The sequence below is a fragment of the Natator depressus genome, chromosome 6 (genome assembly GCF_965152275.1).
Source record: "Natator depressus isolate rNatDep1 chromosome 6, rNatDep2.hap1, whole genome shotgun sequence".
Lineage (NCBI taxonomy): Eukaryota > Metazoa > Chordata > Testudines > Cheloniidae > Natator > Natator depressus.
The window spans coordinates 41,795,346-41,822,677 of NC_134239.1; the positions used below are offsets into that span (position 1 = coordinate 41,795,346).

At 37.4% G+C, this 27,332-nt stretch overlaps 1 protein-coding gene across 1 annotated transcript in view; it reads left to right on the forward strand.

Annotated features, from left to right (window-relative positions):
- DCDC1 (doublecortin domain containing 1) overlaps window positions 1–27,332 on the forward strand; it is a 418,614-nt gene that overhangs the window by 93,212 nt on the left and 298,070 nt on the right. Inside the window, exon 8 of the mRNA XM_074955137.1 lies at window positions 17,684–17,850. Coding sequence (XP_074811238.1) covers window positions 17,684–17,850 — 167 coding nt within the window. The remainder of the gene's footprint in view (window positions 1–17,683; window positions 17,851–27,332) is intronic.

The window sequence follows — 27,332 nt, forward strand, 5'->3', positions numbered from 1 at the left end:
AAAACTCCAAATATTGCTTACAACAAATTTATTGTCTGCAGTAAATTGCCTGCAATTGCTCACAATAGAATCACAAGAGCTGGCAACACTGGACTGGCTCTAATCCTCAGACTGGTGTGTACGTGGTGGTAACTGTTTCCCCAACAGTTTCCTCTGTTTCTTTATGCCTCCTAATTCCTTTGCATGGGCACTCAGGAGAGTTCAAGACTGAGCCCTATATAAATAATATATTAATTATAAACAAAAACACAGTAAGAGAATGTGAAAGTTCCAATTTTTAAAAGCGATGCTTGAAAAGGTGATTATTTACAAGCCAGAAAGAACTCAACTTGTCTTCATATTCCAAGATGGGATTGCAGGGCTAGCAGTTAGGAAAACCATATTTTTAATAGTAAACTAAGTATGTTTGATATGGAAGTGAGAAATAATAAATATATAACTGATGAGAATATTTACAGAGCCACTTTTATAGATTAGAACCTCGTATGATTCTCACATGTTATTAACTGTTAACTTGACAGCATTAAAATGGAGTGATAGGAAATAGTTTCTTCTGTGTACCCTCAGGGGTTCTTGGCATCAGCAAGGCAGTCTATACCTCATGCAGTCGCACAACTCCTCCTCTAACTACAAAGTTGTTTGTCCCTTGAATGAATCTGAACTGCTCAGGTCTATTCCCTAAACGGTTCATGAAAATTCAGATTGTATAATATCATTTTTTAAAAAGAAGCTAGAATAACATAGGTAAAATCAAGTTGGGATTGCCTGATTTATGGCTGTTCATGCAAACTTAATTCTGCCCCTTGTACATATACATTATGATTCAGTCTTTAATGACATGATCACATACTGTTTTGTCCACAGGATCCCTGCCCCACTTAGGGGTGCACAGTATGGACACACAAATGCTTGAGTTTGCAACCTAAATAATATTATTTTAATATAAAGTTTTTGTAGTTTTTTTAAAGAAAAAAAGTAAAAATTAGTTCTATTATGAGAAGCACTAACCACCCCCCAGTATGCATCATCATAGTTTGAGTCAGCATTTTGGCACTGACTGCTTCTAGTTGAGATCAGGTCTAACTACATTAGCTGGCAGTAGCAAAAGGCTATTATCCCAGAGTGGGGATGACCTGCTGGGTCTGGGAGGTGGCTGGTGCAGGAGGAGCCTGGCTTAGTGTTCTCTATTTCTGCCCTCAGGAGATACGGAGGAGGGGTTCCTGCCCCATTGTGGTGCTGCCAGAGGATGGCATTCGATCCTGGGGATATGTTATTCTTCCAGGACAAGGGAGCCCATCCACATTCTTTTTCCTCCAGCACTCCTCCGCTACAGCTACTCCACAAATCCCAGGTTTCCACAACAGCTTGTAGTGCTGCTGCTACTTTTGTAGTGGCATCAGTCCAACCTCAGACTATTCATGTTAAATTATTATTTTGCCATGCTGCCAAAATTTTCCTGAGGAACGCAAGCAAGAGATGGGAAGTGGTGATGATTTGAACAGTTTATATCAGACTAGATGATTATAATAGCCCTCTCTGTCCTTAAAAATTATGAATCTCAGAAATGGAATTTTATGGGACAAAGAATAGCCCAAGGGCATTGCCCTTACCTGACTATCAAAGGTTTGCTGCAAATAATGCGGTGTTGAAGCTTCTCAAAGAAAAGGTTACAAGAATGTTTTATAGCGGAAAGTGTTAGGCAACCTAAATATATAGGGATTGCTACCAGCTTCCCTTTAATAACTGTATTATTTGACAAATAATATGTGAACATGTAATTAAATAGCCTTTTGCAATGCATACATATAAGGAGCATAAGCTAAGGTTGCATGTGCAAGCTGAACTCTGGCATTTTCTGACTTTGAGCGAATTAACCTCTCAATCTTAATGTTCCGTTAACATACATTTTTTTAAATTTTATCTAAATGAGTTTCGTTTTGAGCATATCATCCTGGCTCCTGACAAATATGGTGACTTCACAGACAAATAATAGAAGTTATTAAACGATTTCTAATTCTGCATCTAATTATAATACAGCATTGATTTATAGTTATATTTAAAAGTCCATTTCCAAGCCCCTTTTTCTTCTGCCTGCCAAAGAAAATTCTGGTCTAACAAGTCATTTCATATGGGGAAAAGAAATGGTTAAAATATTTTAAAATTTGGTACTTTACTAGGCCAGAGGAGATGGCTTGGCGGTCTGGTGAAAAGTGTTTTGACACTTTAGTTGCTTGGTATTTTCCTCTAAAACTGGAACCTGTCCTTCCTTCAGTGTTTTTATTGGCCCCATACCAAAGCCCATTGAGGTCAACCGGAGTATTTCTGTTGACTTCTTTGGGCTTTGGTCTCTTAGTCATTTCCCTGGATTATGAGATAGTGGCTGCCAAGGGCAACACAAAAGCATGCCTATGCCATGGGACAGCAACATATTGAAAACTCTAGAGTTATATATACAATATTATTATTATTTACGTTTTATTATATTTCAAAATATCATTAAAAGAACATAGAAAAATTCTAAAATATATTTTGTATCGAATTAAGAATATTGTTCCATTTACATATTTAGAATTTCATTGCATTATCAGCCCTTCTCAAACAACAACACAGTAAAAGTTGTTATATGCAATATAGTATGTTTGTGATGTGTGATTACATATCTGTAATACAATTCCAAAATAGATGTACAGTACAGTATACCTTATAGAAACTTAGTCCACAATATCAATGTAATCTTTCATTTTTCTTATTACTTTGTTTAGTATTCATCTAAAATAATTACATTAAAAAGTTTGAGCAGCCTAAAGTCTGTAGAAACTTTTATGTTCTTAGCTTTTTCAGCACAAACAGTGTTGACTTCTATGGGACACTGCTGGCTGAGGAAGAAGTCTCTTTTTAAGAGACATTGTGAACCTGCAGTGACCCTGGACAGCTTGTTAACTAATGCAGAGCAGCTTTGGATGGTATGGTAAAATGGAAATAGGGTTCTGCTGACTGTGCAAATATAAAAAAAAATCTAGGACATACAACAACATTTACATTTAAAAATAAGACTGTGGGCTCAATCCTCAATCCCTGTCAGCTGCATTGAGCAGCTGGAAAACTGACCTGAAGGTGCAGCTGAGGTTTGCCCCCCAAATTCCCTTTACACAGAGATATTCTTGGGTGTGCAAAGCCAGTGTAGCCAGCTTCACATACCCCCAAGTCCCCTGCTCTGTGCAGAGGGTATACCAGGAGCAGGGAGGGGAAGAATGGGCCAGAGCTCACACTGTTCTGGGAGATTTTTGGCTGGTGCAGCAGACACAAAAGGTGACACAGCCCTGGACCTAAGTTCCACCAGGGGCCATTTCAGGCCTTGGCTGGCCCCAGGTTTGGCAGTGCAGGAAAGTGGCTTAGAACCACTTTTTCCCTCTCCATCCTCAGCTGCAGTGTGTGTAAACTTGGCACAGTTGGGGATGGAGGATTACACTGTACCAGTCTAACAACATCAAGAGGTTGGCTGCTATTGTACCTGAGTACATTTCCTGCTATATAGTATGTTTTAAAAGGCTTGATACATATGAAATTAGGCTGCTAATTCAATGAAAGTCTACTGGACTCCACAGCTTTGAAGGTTAATCCTGATTCTTTTGGGGGAACTCTGCTTTCTACATTAGCTATGTGTTTGTTGAACTAATCATGATGTGATATCTTTTCTCAACAGTGAAATCTTTTGACCGTATCATTTTATCTCTTAAACTGCTATAGGTGATCTGCAAAAAGTTTAGTATTGGAGACGTGTATATTGGTGATGCATTGAAAAAATGACTGGGTCTGATTTTCTACTACTCAAAGTAGGTGGAAAATGTGACTAAATCGGGAAGGTAGCATTTTACTCACTTTCAAAATGTCTACAATGACATAGAGAATTAGGCCTATTTGGTATGACAATAAATTGTCAGCAGAATGTGTAGTAATAAAAACTTACAATAGACAGCATCTGTACAAGACCTTCTAAAGCTTTTTTTTTATAACACAGGTACCAGAAATGTTATATACTACATAGTTTTGAAAAATATTGTAATCTGACATCACATTTATAGCTGATACACCAAGCTGACCTCTAAGTGCTAGAATCTGAACTTTTTTTAGGCTCCCTCTCCCCCCCCTTTTTTTTTAATTATGTATTTAAGAATACTGGAATCCACTTATACACATTACCAACAACAGTGCCACCTTCAGGAAAGGAAAATGAGAAAACTTCTATTGGATGAGTTAAATGCAGAGACTGCTGTTGACATTTTATGAACTTTTAAAGGATAGTTTTGACATTCTAAGAGCATTTTGGTTTGATGCATTTAAATGATAGTGAAAGAAAGAGAGAGAGAGGGAAAAAAAGAAAGAAAGCTTAATTTCTGGTAGTGTCTGCACTCTTGATTTATATTGTAACCTAAAATGCCTGGCAAAATTATTTTCTGGTATCTCAATATTATTGCTTTTTGAGGTTCACAGAGTTTTGATTAATCTCTGATGCTGGACTGCTTACCTTAGTTTGGCAGAACCTTATCTTACTGCTGTTGCTGTTCTCTGACTTTTCCAGGTAGTATTGTTTTGTAGGGTACATTGCTCCTGGAAAGACAATAATTTCGCATAAAATGAGTCTTCTAAGAATACTGTGTAGTCTAGGAGAGCTCAACAGGGAAAACTGCATAACTAATGACAGGTTTCAGGGTAGCAGCCATGTTAGTCTGTATTCGCAAAAAGAAGAGGAGTACTTGTGGCACCTTAGAGACTAACAAATTTATTTGAGCATAAGCTTTCGTGAGCATGAATGCATCCGATGAAGTGAGCTGTAGCTCACGAAAGCTTATGCTCAAATAAATTTGTTAGTCTCTAAGGTGCCACAAGTCCTCCTTTTCTTTTTGCATAACTAAGTTATTCAGAAGTGAGCTCCATACCTATCCCAACTGTTCCTGGGGAGGAATGCAGAACTTCATTCAGAGTGATGGAAGGGTGGGAAAGAAAGGCACAAACCCTTCCTTAGCTTCCTCCCTGACACTTCCCAAGCCTGTTTTTCAGTTGGGGAGAGCTTTATAGTCTCCTCAAAAGACTAGCATGGGTGTGGTCTCCCCCAGAGGGCGCTGCCGCTGCTGGAGAGGACTGGTGAATCCTTCTCACACAATAGTAGGCTTACAGGGAGAGTAGGTCATGGGTTTACCTAGTTCAGAAAACTATCAGACAAGCATCTGAACATTAGAGCCTTTGCCTGAATCAAAATTTTGAACCAGTGGAGGTTTGTTCAGTGCTAAAAATGTGTTAAGTCATTTATTAGGTAAAAAAGGAAGACAGCTCTTTTAAAATGCGGTCTGAAAAAAGCAGCTTCTTCCTCAGTCAAGATTACTTGCAGTAGCCTGCCAGAGAAGTCAGCACAACTTGGGTATGAAACATTCAAGAAAATTAAAACTTTTACAGGCTTTAGCCTGCTATAAGTTTGTATTGTAGTTATTTTCAGTTAGAATAAATGTTAATAAAATAAGAGATATGAACAATCTTAGATAGATAGTAGACTAAACATCTATGTACTGCATCATCATACATCTATTGCTGTATTTTAACATATATGTACATAATCACACACACTACATATATGCAATACACTCCGCTCAACTTCATTTACTGTAATGATGTGTGACAAATTTGGACGAGAGAGGGCTGTAAACAGAATGACACTTTAAAAATGAGAACAGATATTGTTAGATTCAGTTATGAATACAATACAAAACATATTCTAACATTTTGATTTTAAATCTTTTTAATATTTTAACTTTTAAATGAGAATATAACTACTATAATAATTTTATATGTATTATTTTTGGTGCTTGAATTTTGTGCTTTAAAAGGTATGAGTTTAAGGCTGTTTTTTAACTTGGTTGTCTTTCACATTAACATCTTTTTAAGTACTACCGTGATATAAGTATTCACAAGAACAGGTAAAAAATTGTAAGTATGTAATTATAGTGATTCATTTATTCAAAGGTAAACTGGTACATGCTATGTTAAGTTAGGTAGCTTTTACTAATTGTTATAGAGCTACTGAAGTTCATGATCATGTTTCACTTTAAATTGATACAAGTAATTAGGATGGTTAGATGATACACAAAGTGTAGTGAGGCTTTTGTAACAATTAAAAATGGTGAGCCTTGTAGGAAGGTTGGTAGAGACACATTATCTTCCATGTTATCAGGAGATACTGTAACACGATTACTCTCTTGCAGGCCATTATAAGTTGTCACTTTTGGTTGCTGTTGGCTTTTATTTACAGTGGTCCCATGTGCTACTTGTTTGCAAAGTCACAAGTCATGTTATAGTGACTAGCAGAATGTGTCGCCATTGCACAGGAATGGACTGAGAAGCTAACTGAAGGCTTGTGAGACTCTTTTTCTTTGCCTTGAGGCCTAATTCAATACAATAGAATTTTTAAAAAAATAGTGTGTTATAGTATTGAATACCTAACAAGCACTTCTTTGAGTTCAGGGTAGTTGGAATTACTTGATATTTTGATGGTATCAACAATTACTAACATGAGAGGAGGGTTGAATATTTCAGTCCCAGACTATTTTTACTTTTATATAGCAAGTTATTTAAATACATTAATTTTGTACATTGACCTGTTATACCCTCTGCTGTTTTTTTTTTTAAAAAAAGTGCAGGGTGGTGGAAGTCGAAAGAGGCATAAAGTGTATTGGAAAACTACCAAAACGTCCCCTGCAAATGGACCCTATTCAGAATCAGTAAGCGTATGATGAGTGAAGTGGTTTTGAATATCGCCTTTAGATTCCATGCTGTTACAAGGCCAGCCCCGAACATGGCAACTCTTATTTCTACACACAGTACCTCTTCACTCTCAATTTAACCCAAAAATCTGATGAACCCATTACTCCATACTTGATTTCATGGAACAAGGAGTAGATATAGTTACAAATGATCAATCACAAGCCGTGAACCAAAGCAGCAAGGCATTAACAATTCACACCATTTCGGTCCACTTGCTCAAGCAGAAGATGTGCCAGCATATTTAATGCACAGCTACTTCATTCAGTTTAAGAAAATACATGACTCGTGCTGCATTTTAGAAACTAAAGGTACTTCATAGTTTTCATGCCTACTAACTATTGAGTTTCAGAATGGAATGCACCCATATCTAAACAATTAACATAACCAGTTGTGCAGTAACAGTCACAGAGAGACAAGTTCATAAATTATGTTTTACTCAGTTTAAAATAAAGGATAACCCACAAACTGTTTTCCCCTAATAAAGCCAAGTTCTATCAGATTGTTTTGTACAAATCAACATCTTGTTCAGCAGTATGGTAACAGTGTAGACCCCACAGGCATATGCCGTCAATTTAATGGGATCACTGAAAAAGCAAAGCAGCTGTGAAAGATTGCTTTAAGTACAGCAATCGTGTGCTTGTCATTCTGTTCAATGGTGGAAAAATCCAAATTCGGATAGGCATCAGTATTTAAGAAAATGACTGCTAAAACATCTCTCATAAGTACCTTAGGGACAATAAGATTTGACATATAGCATGTAAACAAAAATACACAGCAGCTGTTAGATTAGTTTTGTTTGAGTAAAAATACAGTGACATAATTTAAACAACATAGCAAACTGTGTGCTCTCCATCATTCAGTCTCCCTCTGCAGACCATGCTTTTGGATAGTGTATGCCAGTTGCTTTGGGACTCAGAGCTGTATAACTGTTACTAAAAATAGGGGGGAAATGCAGTCAAGCACAATGTGTGCATTAGCACCAACTCAACTCAAACTGCACACACACACACACACTGCAAAATATACTGTTCAGCTCCTTTGAGAAAGTCTTTGTTGGTATCTAAGGAGCTTCATGGTGAATTTTTCCTCTCCATATTTCAGTCATATTTAAAGCTTTTTTTCTAACAGTTTTAAAAAAAAATCTGATGATGAGATAATTCTTATTGTTCTGCTACCGTTACTTGTGGCAAAATTAAAAAATGATTGTAGTATTATACGATATACCCTAAAATAATATGCCCTGGAATACAGTACAGAATTAGGTCGATGTAAGGCAGCTAACCCTGTAAGTGTCTACAATAAAATGCAACTCCCACCATTGTAACTCGCCCACTATACCACCTTAATAGGTCCACCTCCACAAGAGGCGTAGTGCTTACGTCAATGTAGTTAGGTCGACGCAGCGTCAATGTAGACACTGCGTTACTTACATAGACTGTTGCTGCCTTTCAGAGGCCATCCCACAATGCCCCACACTGACAGTTAAATTGGTGCCAGCGCTCCTGGTGAAGACATGCGCTACCGACACAAGGAGTGCAGTGTGGACATGCAAAAGCAGTTTAATTACTACAGTGACTGTAAGTTGACGTAACTTAGGTTGACTCAACATTGTAGTATAGACTTGCCCTATCAGAAAAATCTGTCAATAATACTGAGATATCTACACTAATTGAGAACTCCTGGAGTTCTCAGTTCTTCATTTAGGGGGGAAAAAGTCCATTACCAGATGTCTGTCTCCCCATTCTCTGGCAAAAATGCTGTCTATTGTGTGTTGGTATCCTATTTTTTCCAGATTTCATCTTGTTCCATTACTCTATTTAATCATCATCTGCACTACCACCTCTTGCAGCATGTTTAAAAAAATACACCAAGAACACAGAAATAAGCCGCTTTTGCCTCATATCAGTCACACTGGAAGGCTTTCACTTTACATTCCATGCTTTATGTTATTACCTTTATTGACTTTAAGTCCCTGGGTTTTAGAGGTAATATATTTTTAGTTTGTTTTCTTAGAATCAGTGCAAAAGTACTATCTTCTTCAAGAAGTTCACCTTCTGTCCAGATATGTCAAACCCATGAAAAAAATGCAGAAATTGGGCTTGTTTTTGGCTTAATTGGCTTGTGAGTTGCTTCTTGGCTAGTTTTTGGCTTTTATCTTATTGCTTGTTGCAGCTTGTTGCTTTTTTTAATCAGCTCCCGGCAAGCAAGGGCAAGAGGGGCAAGGGGGGGGAGAGAGTCAGGGGTGCACATAGAGGGTTGGGGTTCTTAGGGATTGGCTTGTTTTGGCCTTGTTTTGAAATGGGATTAGCTTGATTTTTGGCTTATTGTGAAAGTCGGGGTGCTTGTTTACTGCGTGAAAGTTGGCAACTGTGCTGCTGTCATATGATATAACTCATCCCACCAGGTCAGTAAGGGACAGATTTTACTTCTAATATTTCTTAACACTTAAAAAAGTATTTAACCTAGTGACCTTAGTGAAGGAGCAAAACAGTTTCTTCTTCTGTTCACTTTCTCCTTCCCCATGGCTGAAGATCTGGGGAGTAATATTGCCACATAGGTGAGGTACAGCAGCGGTGGAATGATTAGGAAAGAAAGTACATAGATATGTGCTAATGCTTTCTTCTTAAAGTTCTGCATATAGCATGCTTGGAAAAGTTGAAAGAGAGATGAAAGGGGAAAGGGATTTTACCAGTCCCTTTAAAAATCCTTTTCAACCTCCACACTGCATTTTTTACATAAATTATCTTCCTTCCCGTAAGCACTAATTTCCTTCTTGGTTCATTTCATTTTCTAAACACGATATTCCATTTGTCTCATTTTATCATTCACTCTCAAGCATTCAAAATATCTCACAGAGTGACTCTAAATCTATGACACTTGTTCATCATGCCCACGTGTAGCTGTACCTCCAAATTAGCTGATTCATATTGTTTTCAGGGGCTGGCCTTTGTCTTCCTTTACCAACGTGAACACACAGTCATTGAGTTTCATGATCCATAAAGAAAGATCGTACTTAAAGGTTAACCTTTGAACTGGGATTATTAGTGTTCTCTTGATTTTAATAAGTGCCCTGCTTCCAGTAGAGAGAATTCGGAATATTGAAGTAGGGCACTTATTAAAATCAAGAGAACAGATTAGATTAGATTGAATAGATTATACAGCACTTCAGAAAAGGTTCTAAAATCTCTGGTAAATTTGCTTGAGTGCTCTGTTTGCTTCATTTTGCAGCCTGTGGTCTGCACAGAGCTCTTAATTCCATAGAAATGTATGAAAGTTCAATATTAATTTCTACTGCTCTTCAGGAGGTCAGTGGTTCAGACCTTCTTCTTCACTGTATTTTACATAATGCACCGAGGAGGATAGAAATCCTTAGAACTGTATCAAGAAGAAATAGTTTTCAGTGTGTGGCCACTCATCAAAGAATGTCTTATGGCCCTGTGTCTAGGTGACTCAGACAACCAATTATAACGATGTCAATTACCAGAACTGAGATCAACACAAATGACCGCACGGCACTTTAAGTGGGGGGAATGTTGTCTGGGCTTGCCAAAGGAAGGTATCAGTGCTTTATGGCGGGTGGGGTGGCATGGGGAGGAGGTCAGAAACTGCTTCAAAAAAAGTGGGTGGTGGTCAGTTTTGTGGTGCTGACTCGCCCACAGGGGATATAAGGTGCAGAAGGCTTTAAAGGTGCAAGCCTTGTGTGTGGTAAGTCCTTTCTCCATGCAGCAGGCAAGGCAGCACCCACCCTCCCTCCCCTAGAGGTGTGAATATCAGGTTTGGTTAGGACCTGCTGTGGGCACTGCGTTAGTCGCTCCTTTTTACAGGGGCTGGGAAGCAATTTTCCCCTCACCACCATATTGGCTTCGGTGGAGTGAGTTTTTTTCGCCTTTCCCACAGTGGGTGTCAGGGTGGACCTTTTCTGATGAGGAGAAAAGATGGTTAGGCTATATGTCACAACTTATTTTGTAAATGTGAGGCAGATGTCTAGTGCAGGTACTCCATAGGGAAGGCATCCAGTGACCAGATTGATGGCCTGATAAAGGACTTAAAAGGAGGTGCTGGTTAAAGGAACGGACCGGGGTGTGTGTGTTGGGGACTCCTATGATTGGTACGGCAAGGAGCCAACCCCCCTTTCTTATAGCCCACCTTAACCCTCCTACAAGGGGGGAGGGAAATGGATGGTAAGTTCCAAGCCATGGGTTGGCTGGGGGACCTGGATGGAAAATGGGGGGCTGGTAGAAGCCCCACGTAGTTATTTGGATAAACTTGGAGTTGCATGCACTGTACACTTTTATCTGCTTGGTAGTTCCAGACATCAAATAATAAAATTGCAGCCTGATTAAATCCATATCGAGTGTCTCCTGTCCTCTTTTTGTATAGCTAGACAATGTATGTTATGTCACACCATTTTTGAAAGGATCTTTGACCAGTGATGAATTTTTCAGCTATAGAGCTAAGAATTCCTGATAGAACCTTCATAAACCAGAAGCTCAATAGCACCAATACTGATGAACCTAAAGAATTTAAAAAAAAAAAAAAGGAGTACTTGTGGCAGCTTAGAGACTAACCAATTTATTTGAGCATAAGCTTTCGTGAGCTACAGCTCACTTCATCAGAGCTGTAGCTCACGAAAGCTTATGCTCAAATAAATTGGTTAGTCTCTAAGGTGCCACAAGTACTCCTTTTCTTTTTGCGAATACAGACTAACACGGCTGTTACTCTGAAACCTAAAGAATTTTTATTTATTTATTTGTTTTGATGTAGGTACAATCTTCTCCTGGCATATTCATATAACACTTAATTGTTCCAAATTTCTTCCCCGCTTCCCATATAAACTGTATTGCACAGAGATTTCTTTTTGTACTTTCATGGTTGCTCTTTAGTGCCTCTGGAACAGAGGGGTGGGCAGACTTTTTGGCCTGAGGGTTACATCGGGGTATGGAAATTGTATGGCAGGCCATGAATGCTCACAAAATTGGGGATACGGGTACAGGAGGGGGTGAGGGCTCCGGCTGGGATGTGTGGCCAGACATGAGGAGTTCAGGGTGCAGGAGGGGGCTCCGGGTTGGGGTACAGTGGGGTGAGGGCTCTGGGATGGGGAAACAGACATCTGGTAATGGACTTTTTTGGGGGTGCAGGAGCGGGCTCCAGGCTGGGACTGAGGGGTTCGGAGGGCAGGAGGAGGATCAGGGCTGGGACAGGGGTACAGGGGAGGGGTGTGAGGGTTCCTCCTGGGGGAGCGGGCTCTGGGGTGGGGCCAGGGATGAGGAGTTTGGGGTGCAGGAGGGTGCTCTGGGTTGGGACCAATGGGTTTGGAGGGCGGGCGGGGAATCAGAGCTGGGGCAGGCTATTGGGGCATAGGGGTAAGGGCTCTGGCTGGGGGTGCAGGCTCTGGGTTGGGGCTGGGGAAGAGGGGCTTGGGGTACAAGAGGGGGCTGTAGGCTGGGAATGAGGGATTCGGAGGGCGGGAGGGGGATCAGGGCTGGCAGGGGATTGGGGCACAGGGTGGGGCTGAGGAGTGCAGGCTCAAGGCGGCGCTTACAGCAAGCAGCTCCCAGAAGCATGTCCCCACTCCGGCTCCAAGGTGCGGCCAGGTGGCTTTGCGCACTGTTCTGTTTGCAGACGCCACCCCTGCAGCTCTCATTGGCTGGGAACCACGGCCAATGGGAGCTGAGGGGGCAGCGCCTGCAGGTGGGGTGGCATCTACAGCTGCCTGGCCACGCCTCCGCATACTACGTAGGAGCCAGAGGGGGGTCGAGCTGGAAGGGGGTCATGCCCGCTGCTTCCTGGGAGCTGCGTGGAGTTGGGCAAGCCCCCAACCCCACTCCCCGGCTGGAGCGCTGTATCAGGGCACTCCCAACCCTGCTCCTCAGCAGGAGTGGAGGGCTGGATAAAATGGTCTGACGGGCCAGATGTGGCCTGGGGGCCGTAGTTTGCCCAAACCCCTGCTGTGGAATATTTTCTTTTATTTCAGTAGAGAAATAAATAAAGTTATTACTTTTAAAACATGGAAAAATACACGCTTGTATAAGGCTGAAAATCTAGAGAGAAAATAGTTAAAAAGTCAATCTTGGCCAGTTTGTAGTGTTGTTATAGCCATGTTGGTCCCAGGATTAGAGAGAGAAGATGGATGAGGTAATATCTTTTACTGGATCAACTTCTGTTGGTGAAAGAGACAAGCTTTCGAGGTACACAGACCTGAAGAAGAGCTCCATGTTGCTGAAAAGCTTGTCTCTTTTGCCAACAGAATCTTGGCAAGGAATATCTGGTCAGAACAGATGTTTATGAAAATGAGTAATACAATTAGTACAGTATGTACTGTGTTTTTTATTTTGATATGAAATTATTGGGCCAGATCCTCAACTTGAGTAAATTGCTGTAGCTCCATTGAAGCCAATAGAGCTCTGATAGTTTACGTGCTGGTGATCTACCCTGTTTTGTTTTAGTCTGCCCCTAATTTTCCAATTCTGTTGCACTACAGATTTTACATTGATGATATACTATTTCATTGTAGAAGTTGTCCAGGGGGGAGCAGACATTCTTGACACATTGGAAAAGGACAGTGGAGGATTTTTGTTTTCAGGAAGGTGTAGAAGGTGTTTTCGGAATTTAGTATCCAAGAGTCAGGTGTTACCTTGGTACTGGTGGCTTCCTCATTCCAGCAATTCTTGATAGCTGCCAGCTACCCTACTACTGTCCCCTCAGTATCTACTGCTACCTTCAATAGTGATGCATAAGCACATTAGTGCTATATTTCTGTTAAAGTTGTCAGCAGTGAAATAGTTTATATTTATAATGTTGTAAATAGCCTTCAAAGTTAACATCTAGTTGCAGTACACGAGGCATTTCACACACTCCTCTTACAGTTTGTCTGTTTGCGGACTCAGAAAAACAACATGGCATCAGTTTACATTCAGTTCAGATTTGGAATTTTTTTCTTTGTAACCACAGGGCTGAAAGCATTGTGTGAAATTCTGGTCCTTTGAAGTCAATTTCAGAATTTCAGTGGGGCCAAGATTTAATCCTTAATGTTTATAAATGAAAGCTTAGATTTTACCACACAATTCTGTGACAAATTCCACAGCAGCAGGAAAACACTTGTTTTATAAACTAAAAATTTAAATCTGCAGATATGTTATTACTTTTCAAAAATGCAATTTACTATAAACATGCTGCTGTTTCAAGTACTCTTTTCGGCCATGTAGTAGCACCTCCTCCCCTTGGTCTATTATGCCACACTGCAACTATGGCTCTACCTCTGTTTCCTTTTTATTTCCAACAACACTCCTACCTTCCCTCAGGGAGGCCCTGTAAAGTGTCAGTCTCTAATCCAAACAACATAAAATAATTTTCCACTCCTCCTGGGCTACCCTTCTGCCCCACTCACTCATAGAGTACTCACTCTCCAGACTTTCTCCCTGCAGGCCTGGTTCCTGCCAGAGCTGCTGATCCTCAGGGCTTCTTCCCTGGTGCCCTTCCCCGAGTCTTATTCCAGGTCTATCTCCAAGCCATTTCCTGGGGAGGGGGTGTTGGCCTTTTCCTGGAGTAGCCACATGAGCCGCCTTCTCTCATGCTGCCCTTTCCCTTCCAGACCAATCACATGAGACAGCCTCCCTTCTGTAGCTCCCCTCCCCAACTGAGTTCTCCCAGCCCTTTATGGAAATCACCCAGCTCTTCCCCTATTGAGTCTGATAACTGAATTGAGCCACCTGGGTCCCAGCAAATCAGGATTAGTTGGTGCGGTGACTTATCTGTCATAGGCGAGGATAAGCCCAGCTACTTTTAACAGCCGGCCAGCCAGCCAGCCTGTCACAGACTATATCTCTTTTTATCAAACAGGGTCATGTGACCCTGTTTTTTCAGAAATTCTGGGAAATTCTTGATTCTCTGGGAACATCTAATTTTTTATTTTTAGTTTTATTGAATTTTCACATTGGCTTTACGTATTTATTTAAATTATTTGTATTACCTCTGAGGTGTCTGGCAGCTAAATGTCAAGGAAATATACCCTACATTTTATACCATATATAGAATAATTTTAAAATTTTTAAATACATGAATCCATAAGGTCTGAATTCAGGAAAGCACTTAATGTACATGTTCCACTTTAAGCATGTGCTTAGGCACTGTCCTAAGTAAGAATGCTGTTCTGCATTTGGACCCAAATATATTGCTTTTATCAGTCACCCCTTTGATGAAATGCCTGACATAAAATCATATTATTATTATTTTATTTATTATTATTGCTTGTGGTGCCACTCAGAATGTTCTAGGAACTATACAAACACAAAATAAGACATGAGCCCTACCTCAAAGCACTTACACTCTAAAAAACCAAAAAAGACAAAACCGATAGAGAGATTGAGGACAGGGGAAATGGGAACAACAAACAAGTGAAGTAGTGAATGACCACATCCTGATAAAGCAAATGTGTTTATATATAAATCATCATCTCCAGGTGAGAAGGGCCAGCTTCTGTCAGTGTCTGGGCTTAAGTAAGTATCTGCCAGCCACCATAAGTCAAGTATGTGTGTGTATAATTATTACAGTATTATCCTTTAAGATGACCACTAGTTTTAAATGCAAGGACTGTGGACATAGGCCCTTCCCCACAGCATCAAGTTCAACTCTCTTGGGTGAAATCTTGCCCCATTTAGGTCAAAGGGAATATTGCCATTGATTTCAATAGAGTCAGGATGCTCTTTTTAATGCCTTTATGGTCCTGCAGATTTTTTCCCGTCTCTACTTTGCCTCATTTATCTTATAACATTGCCTCCCATTCTCTTGTCTTTGTCATTGATGCCAGTTTACACACGCACAATGTGTGTATTATTTTTTAAATTAATTACTTTACATTTAAATATTACATTTTCTAAATTACCCTACGAGCCTGATGTTATAGGTCCTGGTTAAGCAAGGTGCTTAAGTATGTACTTAACTTTGAACCCATGAATAGTCCCACTGATTTAAATGAAACTACTCATGCATTTTAATTTATGCATGTGCTAATCTACCTTGCTGAATGGGGGCCATAGTTTCTTGTAGACATGATAGCAGAACTGGAACTTCAGGAGAGGTTTCATTAAGGAGATTGTAGTGGCCTTGCAGACCAGCTTGGGGCATTATGAGGCATGGAAGTAGTAGGTCCAGAGATATTTGTTGAAGAAGCAGTCAAACAGTATTTTGAGGCTTGCGGTGTTGGAGAATGGAGAATTGCATGAATAGAGGATGCCTAAGATTAGTGACCGGATGATAAGACAATACTGTGAAACTGTTTTAAGTCATATGACTTTGTCTCAGCCATGTGGCTTGTTTGGCAGTCTAAGAGTATCATAAAAAATATATGTTTTCTTTTAAAGTAACATACTCTGGGAAAAAAAATAAACAAACAAAATTCTATGGCTTTCTGTTTTTGCCCACACGATGTGCTGAGTACACTTAAAAATACATTTATTTTAGCAGAAGTAAATATCTAATCTACCATATGCTCATCTAATTATTATTCTCTGCATCTAGTGTTAACTTAAGTCTGTATGTTGTGTCCCCTACATTTACTTTAAAGTGACCAACTACGTGGGAACTGTCTTCTGATAGTTTCTTTACTAAAGGCTCAGTTCAGCCAAAAATGATCACCAAAGAGGCTCTGCACGGTTTTGCAGTTAAGTTGAACAGCTTTTGAGTCAAATTGTGAGTCAATTTACAGAATGTCATACTACCCTCCTGGTCTGCATAAAATATGTGAAGTATCCAGTGATATGTACTCATTGTCTTTGTTGACTATGCATGCAGCCCTTCCTTAGTATTCAACTGCCTGTGAGGTTACTACAGACATATAAATATGTCACATATATATGCACAATGTGGTCTTGAAATGACCACAGACTGACTAGAGCTAAAACTAAGCATTTCCTTTTATTTGCATGTGTTCATAAGTGTGCTTTATATTTGTATTTATTTATTTGTCAATTTTCTTCCAGAACCTAGAAAGAGCAGAAATGTCTTTTATATTTTATATCCCTAAATAGTCAAGTGCCATGTTAGTTTACTATATATATAAGAAAGGTCTCTGTTGTTTACACAGTTCAGTAAAATCCAAAATATCTGTCAAATGCATGTGTCTAAATAAAGCCTGCAGCCAAAATGTGCTTGCCTTGTTTGTCATATATATTGGCATAAGGTCCCTGAAAATAGAATGCATTAAACCTTTTAGAATGGTTTTGCATTCCAAAAATAGCAAGAAAAATCTTGTAGAGTTATTGCCAGGAGTCCATTTGTATATATCTTTTCATTTGATTTTTCCCCTCATTTTTTAAACAGCCACACTGAGCAGTTTTTTGTTTTGTTTTGTTTTTTTGTTTAAAGTTGGTTGCTTAAGCAGTGGAAATGAAAAGGTTATTGTAAAATTGCTTATGAGCGTGTTGATTATATTTTATGAATAACGTGAGGTATAATATGTTAGGTATATATAAGCTCCTCAACAGGGAACTATATATAGAAACAACATGGATCTTGCAATTTTATCAGGACAATGCAAGTAGATTTCAGCAAGGTTGGTTCCAACTCATCTGTGATAAATGAGAAGATAAGGCAATCAGTGCACACCATGACACTCTGTACAGCTAGTTAGGCACACTTCAGAACTATTCAGGTGTGCTCACAAAGCTTGTGAGTCTTACATGGGGGGTGTCTCAATATAAATACATCCTTCATGGTGGCCACTAGTAATGCAGGAGTTGCTTTTCCAAGACTTAACCCAGGTCAGATATAAATAATAGATGTTAAGAGTTAGTTCTGATGTTGGGGCTGCATTTCAGGCTGTGTATTTTCAGTTGGGTCAAAAGAATGTATTTTCCCTTTTTTTCTTGTATAGTTCCTCTGCTTGACAAATGCCTGCAAAATTCCATCACACCTTTGCGTGGACCTGTTTGGGTCTCTAAGGGAGAAGGTTTCAGCCCTTCAGGAGCAAAGATGTATATCCATGGAGTTCTTTTGGCCTTACACCAACGATTAAAGTCTGCAAAAAACTATTGCAAACAGGTGAGTTTGTCCCACTCTTTAAAAGTCTGCTTCTTTTTTTGTTTTGTTTTCATTTTAAAATGTACTAGTTGTGTAAAGGCAATGATTGGCATTGTGTCATAAAGAAGTGTGACAAGTATTGCATGAGCTCCAGTACCCGTTAGGGAAATGCTTCTCCTATAATCTCAAAGCCAACAATAATGGAGCTAATTGTATCTGTCTTTCGGTGTGGGATGTCATATGTCTCCTCTTTTCTTGCTGCACACTGTGCATAGCTGAAACATTCCTTATGTGGAAATCCTATAAAGGCAGTCATTTTGCATAGGAAAATTAAAAGCTTGTTCTGCACATTGAATATTAAAAATTGTCTCGTATTTTTTCACACAAGGCTAATCAAAATAAAGGCCATAGTTGAAATATTTTTGAGTAAAAAATAGCTAAACATAACTGGAGTTACATTCTCAAAAATAAAATGAACTTGCTATCTTTAGGATAGACAATAGGCTTTTATTGACAATTCATGCACAGTTAAATAAATATATCAGAAATACATTTTTATTTGCATAAGTAACAGCAGATTATAGGATGTATTACTTGATTTGTTATAGTTTGACTACGAGACCTAGTTAGTACATGTTTGCTTTATCTGAATATTTATATACTTGTTTAGTGATATGCAGATATATTTATGACTTTTTAGTCTAAAGGTATTGTATTTTAATTAACTTGAATAAAAAATAGAATTTCTGGGCTTGTTAAGAATAACTAAGTCTGACATCTTTTGATTTATAAATATGAAAGTAATCAAATTTTTAAAAGTTAGTTGAATGATTTATGAAAATAGCAAGTATGCAGATTTGCCAGGAAAAGTAATAATTATACATTAAACCGCCATCTAGGAAACTCGGATTCAAAAGTGATCTGAGGCCCCAGAGTTAAGAATGAATGCATCAACCAGATTATGCTATCAGTCTGTGTGGGAAGGGGGAGGGGAGGTGGAAATGGGGTGTCAGTCTCACTGTTTATACAGCACCTCCTGCTGTCAGATCCATAAAGAGAAATGAGCATTGACTTTGGAAGAGACTGTTCCTATGTTGAGCTAATGGTGGTCAACAACAAGAAATCAAGAAAATAGAAACAGGCAGAAAGGCTAAACATCGGCTTGTTTCATGACTCATTTTAGCAGCATAGTAAAAAAAAAATACAATGATCATGTTTAAATTTTCTATTGATGTTTCTCACCTATAAGACAATGCTGGCTCTCATGAATGGTACAGAAAAGCAAAATATTACAGTACAGTGTCCTAACTGATAAGAAAATAATTACTGAATCTTTTTCGAAAATACACATGAAAATCTATCAAATATGATTCATTAAAATATTTAACAGTTATGTTAATCTGCAAAATAAATTAACTCTCCACAAATGGTCAGCATTTTGGGGGGGGACTGAATTACAAAGTGGCCTATAATAAAAACGATGTGAAAGACTTTTGCCGGTTGCTTTTTGTGCTCCTATAAAGAAAATATAATGAATTTCCAGTAATTTAACTTAGATTAATCATTTCTCTGGTGTTGCCCAAAAGTATGGGCTTGAAAAGGGAGTTTAAATAGCAGAAAAATAACACTTTTATTAAAGTTTGAAACCACCTTTGAAAACAAATTCACCTGGATTCAGAAAGAACAACATTTGGTCATGTGTTCATATTATCAGATGCCTGGGAGATATATATATATATATATATATATATATATGATTCATATAATATAAGGTTACAATTAGGAGTATAAATATGCCAGTTGTTAGTTCACAAAAATTCTGTAATAGCAGAAGATTATTTTTATAGGCATTTTAAAATAGTGTTTTAAGTATTAAAAGTAAAACAAGAAAGTTAAGTATTTTGGAAATATTACAATAATGTTAAGAAACATTAAGTTAATGTAAGACTTTCAAAAGTAAATAGTTTGTGGTATCTGGTATTATAGCAGCATAAACAAAAATAAAAAAGATAGCAGAAATGCATTTTTATGTTTTTTCCCTTTAATTTTACCAATCATTTTCAAGGTGGAATTTTATTAGCATTGAACATAGTTGAAATCATATGCAGAGTACTGTGAGTATTTTAGAGAATACAGCATATTATTTTGAAATATCAGTTTGTTTGTGGCTACGTTTACATATGTTGTCCATAATTTATAAATAAGTTAAAAATTTAAAAAGATGTAGATTATAATATAAATAAGCAAGGTTAAAATACATAGTAATATAAAGCTAGGAAATTGAGTCATGTATCCCCTCAATTTTAGCTGCTTTACTCCACCCTACCTCATTGTCGAGGAATGACATTTGAAAACTATCAACTCTTCTAAAAAAGGAATGCAGGGGGCACAGCCCTCACTTCTCCATCCTGTTGTGTCTAGGCAGACTAGCAGTACAACTCTATGGTGTGAAACATGTTCAGTTTTCAAATCACTGTGTATCTAGACATTGCTTGACAATCTTAACTAAATTTTCTATTTATCTCTGTTATTTTGAGATTTGTGTTATATTTGTGTTTTATGCTATCTTTTATTTAAATAAATAAAGAACAAATGAAGAAAAATTATGGAAAACCCCTTTGATCTGGTAATACTCTGCTGGGACAACCTGCTTTGTTGAAATAATGAGATTAAATAGCTCTTGGAAGTATTAGTAGCTCAATAGCAATATAATTCTGAGCCACTTTTACTAAAACTTAAGTAGTTTTAAATTTCAATTTCAATCAACGTGTATTGTTATGCACCTACTGGATTACAAATAGTACACATTGGTTGACCCAAAAGGCTGCACAGTGGACTGCCTATTATCAGCTAGTTGCTTCCTGCCCTATAGTATGCCGTTAAAATTCTCAGTCCACAGGTCAAAAGGAGAAACTCTTATCATTCTTCTGTGCCCCCTTTACGAGGAGATTTGATAGACTTTGAGTGCCATTCCTTAAGAATGATGTAGGGTGCAGTAAAGCAGTTAAAACCGAGGGGATATTTGACTCCATTTCCTAGCTTTATATTAGTTATGTATCTTAACCTTGCTTATTTACTATATTATAATCAGGTAAAACTAAGAGGATACTTGTGGCTGGAGAAGGGTTCAAATGTCTCTTTGAACTCAGGAGAAAAGAAAATAACACATCTGTACATCACAATAGCTTGTCGTTTATGTTTTTCCTTTGTGTAGAGTCCCGAGTATTGTAGTTGTATTAAGTTGTAATGTCCTGTGGACTCCAGTAAAATCTTGAAATTTTATCAACCTCAGAGGACGTGATTTCAAAATACACAACTTTCTGGATAAAAAATAAATACAATAACTATCCAGCACTACAGACAGCATTATTCTGTAATTAATTTTCACATGATGGAGTTGTAACTATAATGATATGTGACTTTAAAAATGCTCTCCCAGTTTGTCAAAAATCCTGAGATACTTAAATAGACCTAGCATTTAACATTTGTGTATTATATATGTAATATATATTTGTGTGTGTTTATGTGTGTGTCTGTATATGTTTTCAAATATCATGCATGGCTCCTGTAGCTTGTATTTAAAACATATATGTTCTTAAAACAGAGACATCTCCAAAATGAAATTGTTCAGAGCTATGCAAGAGCTTAAATTCATTAATAACAATAAGAATCATATAAACATGTTAGTATGAAATGTAGGTAACACTTTCAACCATGGGGGCTGTACCATCTCATTAGCATTCTTGATATGTAGTTGTACTGTTGGTGGGGGTGTTGAAGCAGGAATGCCATTGTGCTGGGTTCCAGTGTTTGGGGACAAACACTGCTGTGGAGGGAACGTGTGAAAAGGCCATAGTACTGTCAGTGAATGAGGAAGGCTGTGCTTTCTGTATGCTTCAAGCAGGGAAGCTGTCATTCACAGGCCTAGCACAGCTAAACAGAGACCAAAACAGAAGACTGAAATACCTTTTAAAATGATATTAATGATTTTTAAACATTTTCTTCATTGACAATCACACAATAAATCATCTATTGCTCTGTCAGTAAACAAACACAAAATATATTATGACAGAGAAACTGAAAAATAAGCTGGTGATGCCAAAATATGAGATTCGTGACACTCCATTTGAAAATCACTAGTTGACCTAAAAAGCCCCAAAAGTATTGATGAGCATGTTTTATAACTTTGTGAGATTCTAGAAAAATACTATTATAATACTTTATTCAGAAACTCACCTACAGTGCTGTATATTTCTATCATATGCTTAAAAAACTGTTAACAAAACTGTGCTGAGGTTTTTTAATGTAGGTGTGGGGCAGCAGCTGGGTGTGTGGGGGGATTATTTATGCTGTGTCGTTCCTAAACTCATTCTCTCAGAAATTAGAGTGATAGAAATTAGTTATGTAAACCAATGCAAATTATGTTGCATTTAAAGTAATGAGTTCTTGTATGCAAAATACTGAAGGAAAAACAAGAGAGACTAAAAGAATAGAATGATCTTATCACCCACCATTTTAAATATGCTAATATTGACAAGTGCTGCTATGGTTAAGAGTCTGTGAGCCTTTCTATAATACATCAGTGCTGGTATATAAATTATTAGTCCAGATGTAATTTTTTAGTATTTTATCTAATCAGATTTACAATTTTTGATTCTGAGCTGCACTAACAGCCCCCATAATTCTTGTGGTTTCAACCACTTTGTTGTATAGAGTTATAAAACAGTACTAAATTTAAACAAAAATATTGCAACTATACAAAGAGAACTAACACTACATTTTAATTAAAAAAAAAACATTTAATTTGAAACTACTTACTTAGATATTGAGGCCTGAAGTTCTCTATTGTGCATGCATTCTAGCTACCTTTCATAACTCTCCTTGATTATATTCAGTAATAGACATACATAGTATGACTACTAGACAAGTTTTCACTGACTTCAGTGTGGCTTTGTATCCTAAGATATTGGTTGCAGTGGCTTTAATTACTTCATAACGGATCCACAGGACCAGGACTTTTCCATTATAAATGTCACATAAACCAGCTGTTATGGGGAAATCTTTTTCCTGGGATTTTTTGTTGGAGGAAACTGATGCATTAATATACTCTTTTGTTTACTATTTTTTGTATAATCCACGTATTTTGCATATAATTTTATACACACATCACCACACAATTCTGTCAAAAGTTTACACTTTAAAATATACTCTGCACTTCAATGCTATTTAAAAAAAGATTACATTGCATCCTGGCCTAAGGTTGGCATTATAGTAACTTAGATACTATTAAAAGAATAGTAACTATTCCACTGAAATGATTAACAGTTGATTTCCATTCAAAAGGTCACCAAATCCAGTACAATAGTAGTTGATTTTTGTGGCATTTTAAAAATAATATTCTTAACATAAATTTAAATGTCAAAAACTGTATTTAAATAATGTAAAAATGATTTTCTTAAACAAAAATGTTCTGTCTTTGCTGTACACCCTCCTTGCTTAATTGTATACAGTACTGACTCATATCATTGCAGTGGTGTTAAGTATTTTTATTTCATTATCTGTATGTCATATATAAAAAAAATAGGTCTCCCGTCCATTTCACCTACATAGGGGCCATTCATGTAATGCTCCTCTGTTAAAAGTAAACTTTTTTTGTTGAACAGCAGTATATCATACTATGGCTGTAATATTTCAGCATAGTTTCTTATTAAAATAATATAAGAATAGCATTTCAGTAATTTTGAAATTGAAAAAGAAAATTAGTATCTTGATAGTTTTGATAAGTGATTCTTCAGATGTTGAGTTGTTTATAGATTTGAGTGATGATTGAAATTTTTCCCCACAACCAAGCTGCATTCTAGTTACTAGAAGTATTTTAAGAACCTTAAAGTTGTGTCTTCTTCTAAGTGTCATGCCTTGAGCAGGCCTAACATCAGTTAAATGAAGTGAAAATTGCATTCTTGTCTTGATAGAGATGAAAATGGATTTCTGGTCATGAAATAGATGTAGTTGTCACTTTTTTAAAAAGGTGTCAGCAGTTTGCTTCAGCAAGTAAGGTGCCAATTCAGTATGACAGTAAACTTGTGATCTGAGCAATCAATAAAATGCTTCAATAACTTCTGCTTCATTACACTTATAATAAGAGGCTATAGATCTGTGGCACATAAAATGTTGATAAAGAGGATATGTAGGGACTGGCTGTGACATTTTGTCTTAGAAGTACAGTAAGTGCAATGTTGCCATCTAGAGTTTGTGCATAGGTAATTATTCCAAAAGGAAAAGCTGCAGAGATGAAATAAGCATTGATATTGAAAGCTCTGTTTATTTTCCATCAGTTAGTGGTATGTGTGCTCGTATGGTTAGGTCAGGGGAATATAAGATACTACTGCTTTTTTTCCTTTAAATAATTTATAATATGTGAAATATTTTTCTCAAATAGAATTTTAATAGACTTAAAACAATATACATTTAAAGTAACTTTTGCTATTACAAGCTACTTTAAAATATTTATAACACTACAATTATTTGATTTGATTCTTGTAAGAAGGGAAAACCAATGCTCTGTAATAACAATAAATTCATACTGTGATGTTTCAGATCTGGACCAAGGATTATCTTTTAATTTACCTATTATGAAAACATAAATAGTTTATTCTGATTTTTCATAACTTATACATTTTTAGAAAATTGTCTCTGTGAAGTTATATTGTGGAAAAATTATTTTTAATATATTTTACTGGATTTTTCTCCTTTTTAAAATGAGTGTTGACTCTTAGTTGGTGCAACATATTATAGAAAATGAGAGACTATTTTCTATTATGTTTAGGATCATTAAAGCCAAATTTAGATCTGAAAAGGGTTTCATTCTCCATGGATATTTTAGGAAACCATACGTTTTTCATAAATGTATTTTTTAAAGCCCTGTGATCAATGTTTGTGCCCAGTGAACATGGATTTCGATGATTTTATGAAGTTTAGAAGCCTAAAAAATGATTTCACTGAGTTCAGAGACAAAACAAAAAAACAAAACACCCAAATGACTGAGATTACTGAGAATTTGGGTAGTGAGAATTTCTTTATATTGAATAGGCTAATTTCAGGCAGAGCATGTATAGTAGGAGGAGGTCTCATTAAGTGATTTCCCTTATTACTTGAAGTGGTGTTGTAGCCGTGTCTGTCCCAGGATATTAGAGGGACAAGGTGAGTGAGGTAATATATTCTATTGGACCATCTTCCCTTATTACAGTTCATATACCTTGTGAAATTCAGGAGGGGACTGTAGCAATACCACTGGATAGGTGTGGGATTTAAAACCAGCTCTTATATTGACCCTCAGAGCCCTATAGTGGCTAAGAAGACTGTAGTGGTCATGCCTCTTGCTCCTCCTACCCTACAATAGTTCCCAACCACCACCCTGAAATTATCTCCTAAGTTTTTTTCCATTGTTAATTATATTTTATATGAGTAATGGTTGATAAGTGAGTTCAAGTGTCTATGTGAAAATGTGGGTAAGGCGCTAGGTGCACATAGTCCTAGTCATTTCTGAATTGCTTTTTGCCAAGAACTCTGGATAATACTATTGCTTTGTTTTTTCCGTCCTGGTATCCATACATGATGGCAACATTTAGGCCTCCTTGCCAGACATGTAGTTCATGGTAGAGATTTAGATAAATTAGTCAAAATTTAGGCTATCAATAGGGAAGGAAGGGGTTGTGACCTCTTAAATCCAATACAAATGAGAGATGGCAATTATTGTATTCAGCCATTAAAAACTGATGGAGTGGGCCACTCTCATTTGGGTATGCATCACTGGTGACTTCTTGAAAATTTTAATTCATAATTCTAATATACTGGGGTTCCCCTTCCTCAGTCAAATAAATCCAAATTGGACTGTAGGATTATTTGGTAACAGTTATAGGAGGAAAGGGGGTATGCCACTTCCCATTAAGTTTCCAGTCCTGCAGTTGGATTGGAGCAGGCATACCCCTGCACCTGTTTGAAATCAGTGTGTCTCTGCACAGGTGCAGGTGCATGGATCTGGTTGCAGGATCCAGGACTTTAGCTTGCAAGGCTACCTGTCTGCAGGCATTAGCTGACAGATTTATGTTCAACAATTTTGGAGGCGGGGGGTTGCCAGTCTTGATAAATTTTTCTTGTGTCATTCTCTCTCCCATATCCATGGCAATGATATGATGAACAAATAATCAGAAATAGTTACTTCTAGATGGGTTATAGTAACTTGAAATAGAATGTACACAATACATATTTCATATACCACCCTGTGAATACAGTACACAGTATTTTCAACTCAAAGTATTCAAAACTCATGAGTTAAACCCCCAAAATAATGATTTTTTTCCCCAAACAATATATTTTTGGTTCTTTTTATTTGCTTTCTGGGCCTTGAGCCTTTAAGATTCATGTATTCAAGCTTTTCTCCATAATCACGAAGGATAGAAACTATTTTCTTTTTAAATGACAGCCAAAATTCTCAAGTGAACACATGACTCCAGGAGCTAGGACTTTAAGGAAACATACTAAATATCACAAGACTCACAATAAAATTGTGAAAGTTGTCAACATGGTAATATACTTAAGCTTGGAATAAGAGAAATAATTAAGAGAAATAAATTAAATTACTCTTTTGCTGAAGGAGAAGAGGGTGTCATCCTTACTTTCTTGCAAATTTATATTGTTTTGCACTAATATGATTGCACTGGGATTAGTTGTAGATATATATTAAAATCATGCATGGAGAAAATTACATGTGTGATTTCCTCCTATGCATGTTGATGCGACTATTTTTACAATGTGTAGCCCATGCACTGAGTATATGTAACATTAACATAGTTCCTTTACTGTGAGCTAAACTAAATTCTGCACAAGTCTTCAGTCTGCTCTGCAGGTTAATCATTTCACTTGCACTTATTTAAAATCTTTAAGATAAAACAGTTTAGAACTTTTTCATTATATCGTAAAGAAATTATTGCATTTTATAACTTTGAAAGTAATTACAGAATTCTACTGCTAAAGGGAGTGAAAGTAGGTTTGACACATTTTCTTTAAATTACTCAACCACCTACAGCTATTATTGCCTTTGACTCTTTTGAAATGAGAATAAATTTAATAGTTACAACAGCAAAGTGAAAGAGTGTGTTTGATAGATTCCCTGAACAGTTTCAACACCCACAGGTATTATTTGTAAGAAAACAATCATGCAGAGTCTTCAGCTGGTTAGAGAGGGCACAGCATTCCATCTTCACCTGACATCCTATCTGTTCTCTCAACATCCTGTGCCCCCTGCCTGCCACCCACTCCTCCCAAAACAATGCTCACTGAGAGAGGTTTATGTGAATGGACAAGAATATGAATGTTTTTTAAAGAAAATGAACAGCATAGAAGGTATATTGTCAAGAGGGTGAGAAAAAGAAAAACTGTCTTTAGGATTGATTAGTATTTTTCACTTTCTGTTCTAATTAATCAGTGTTATCCTTGAATTGCAA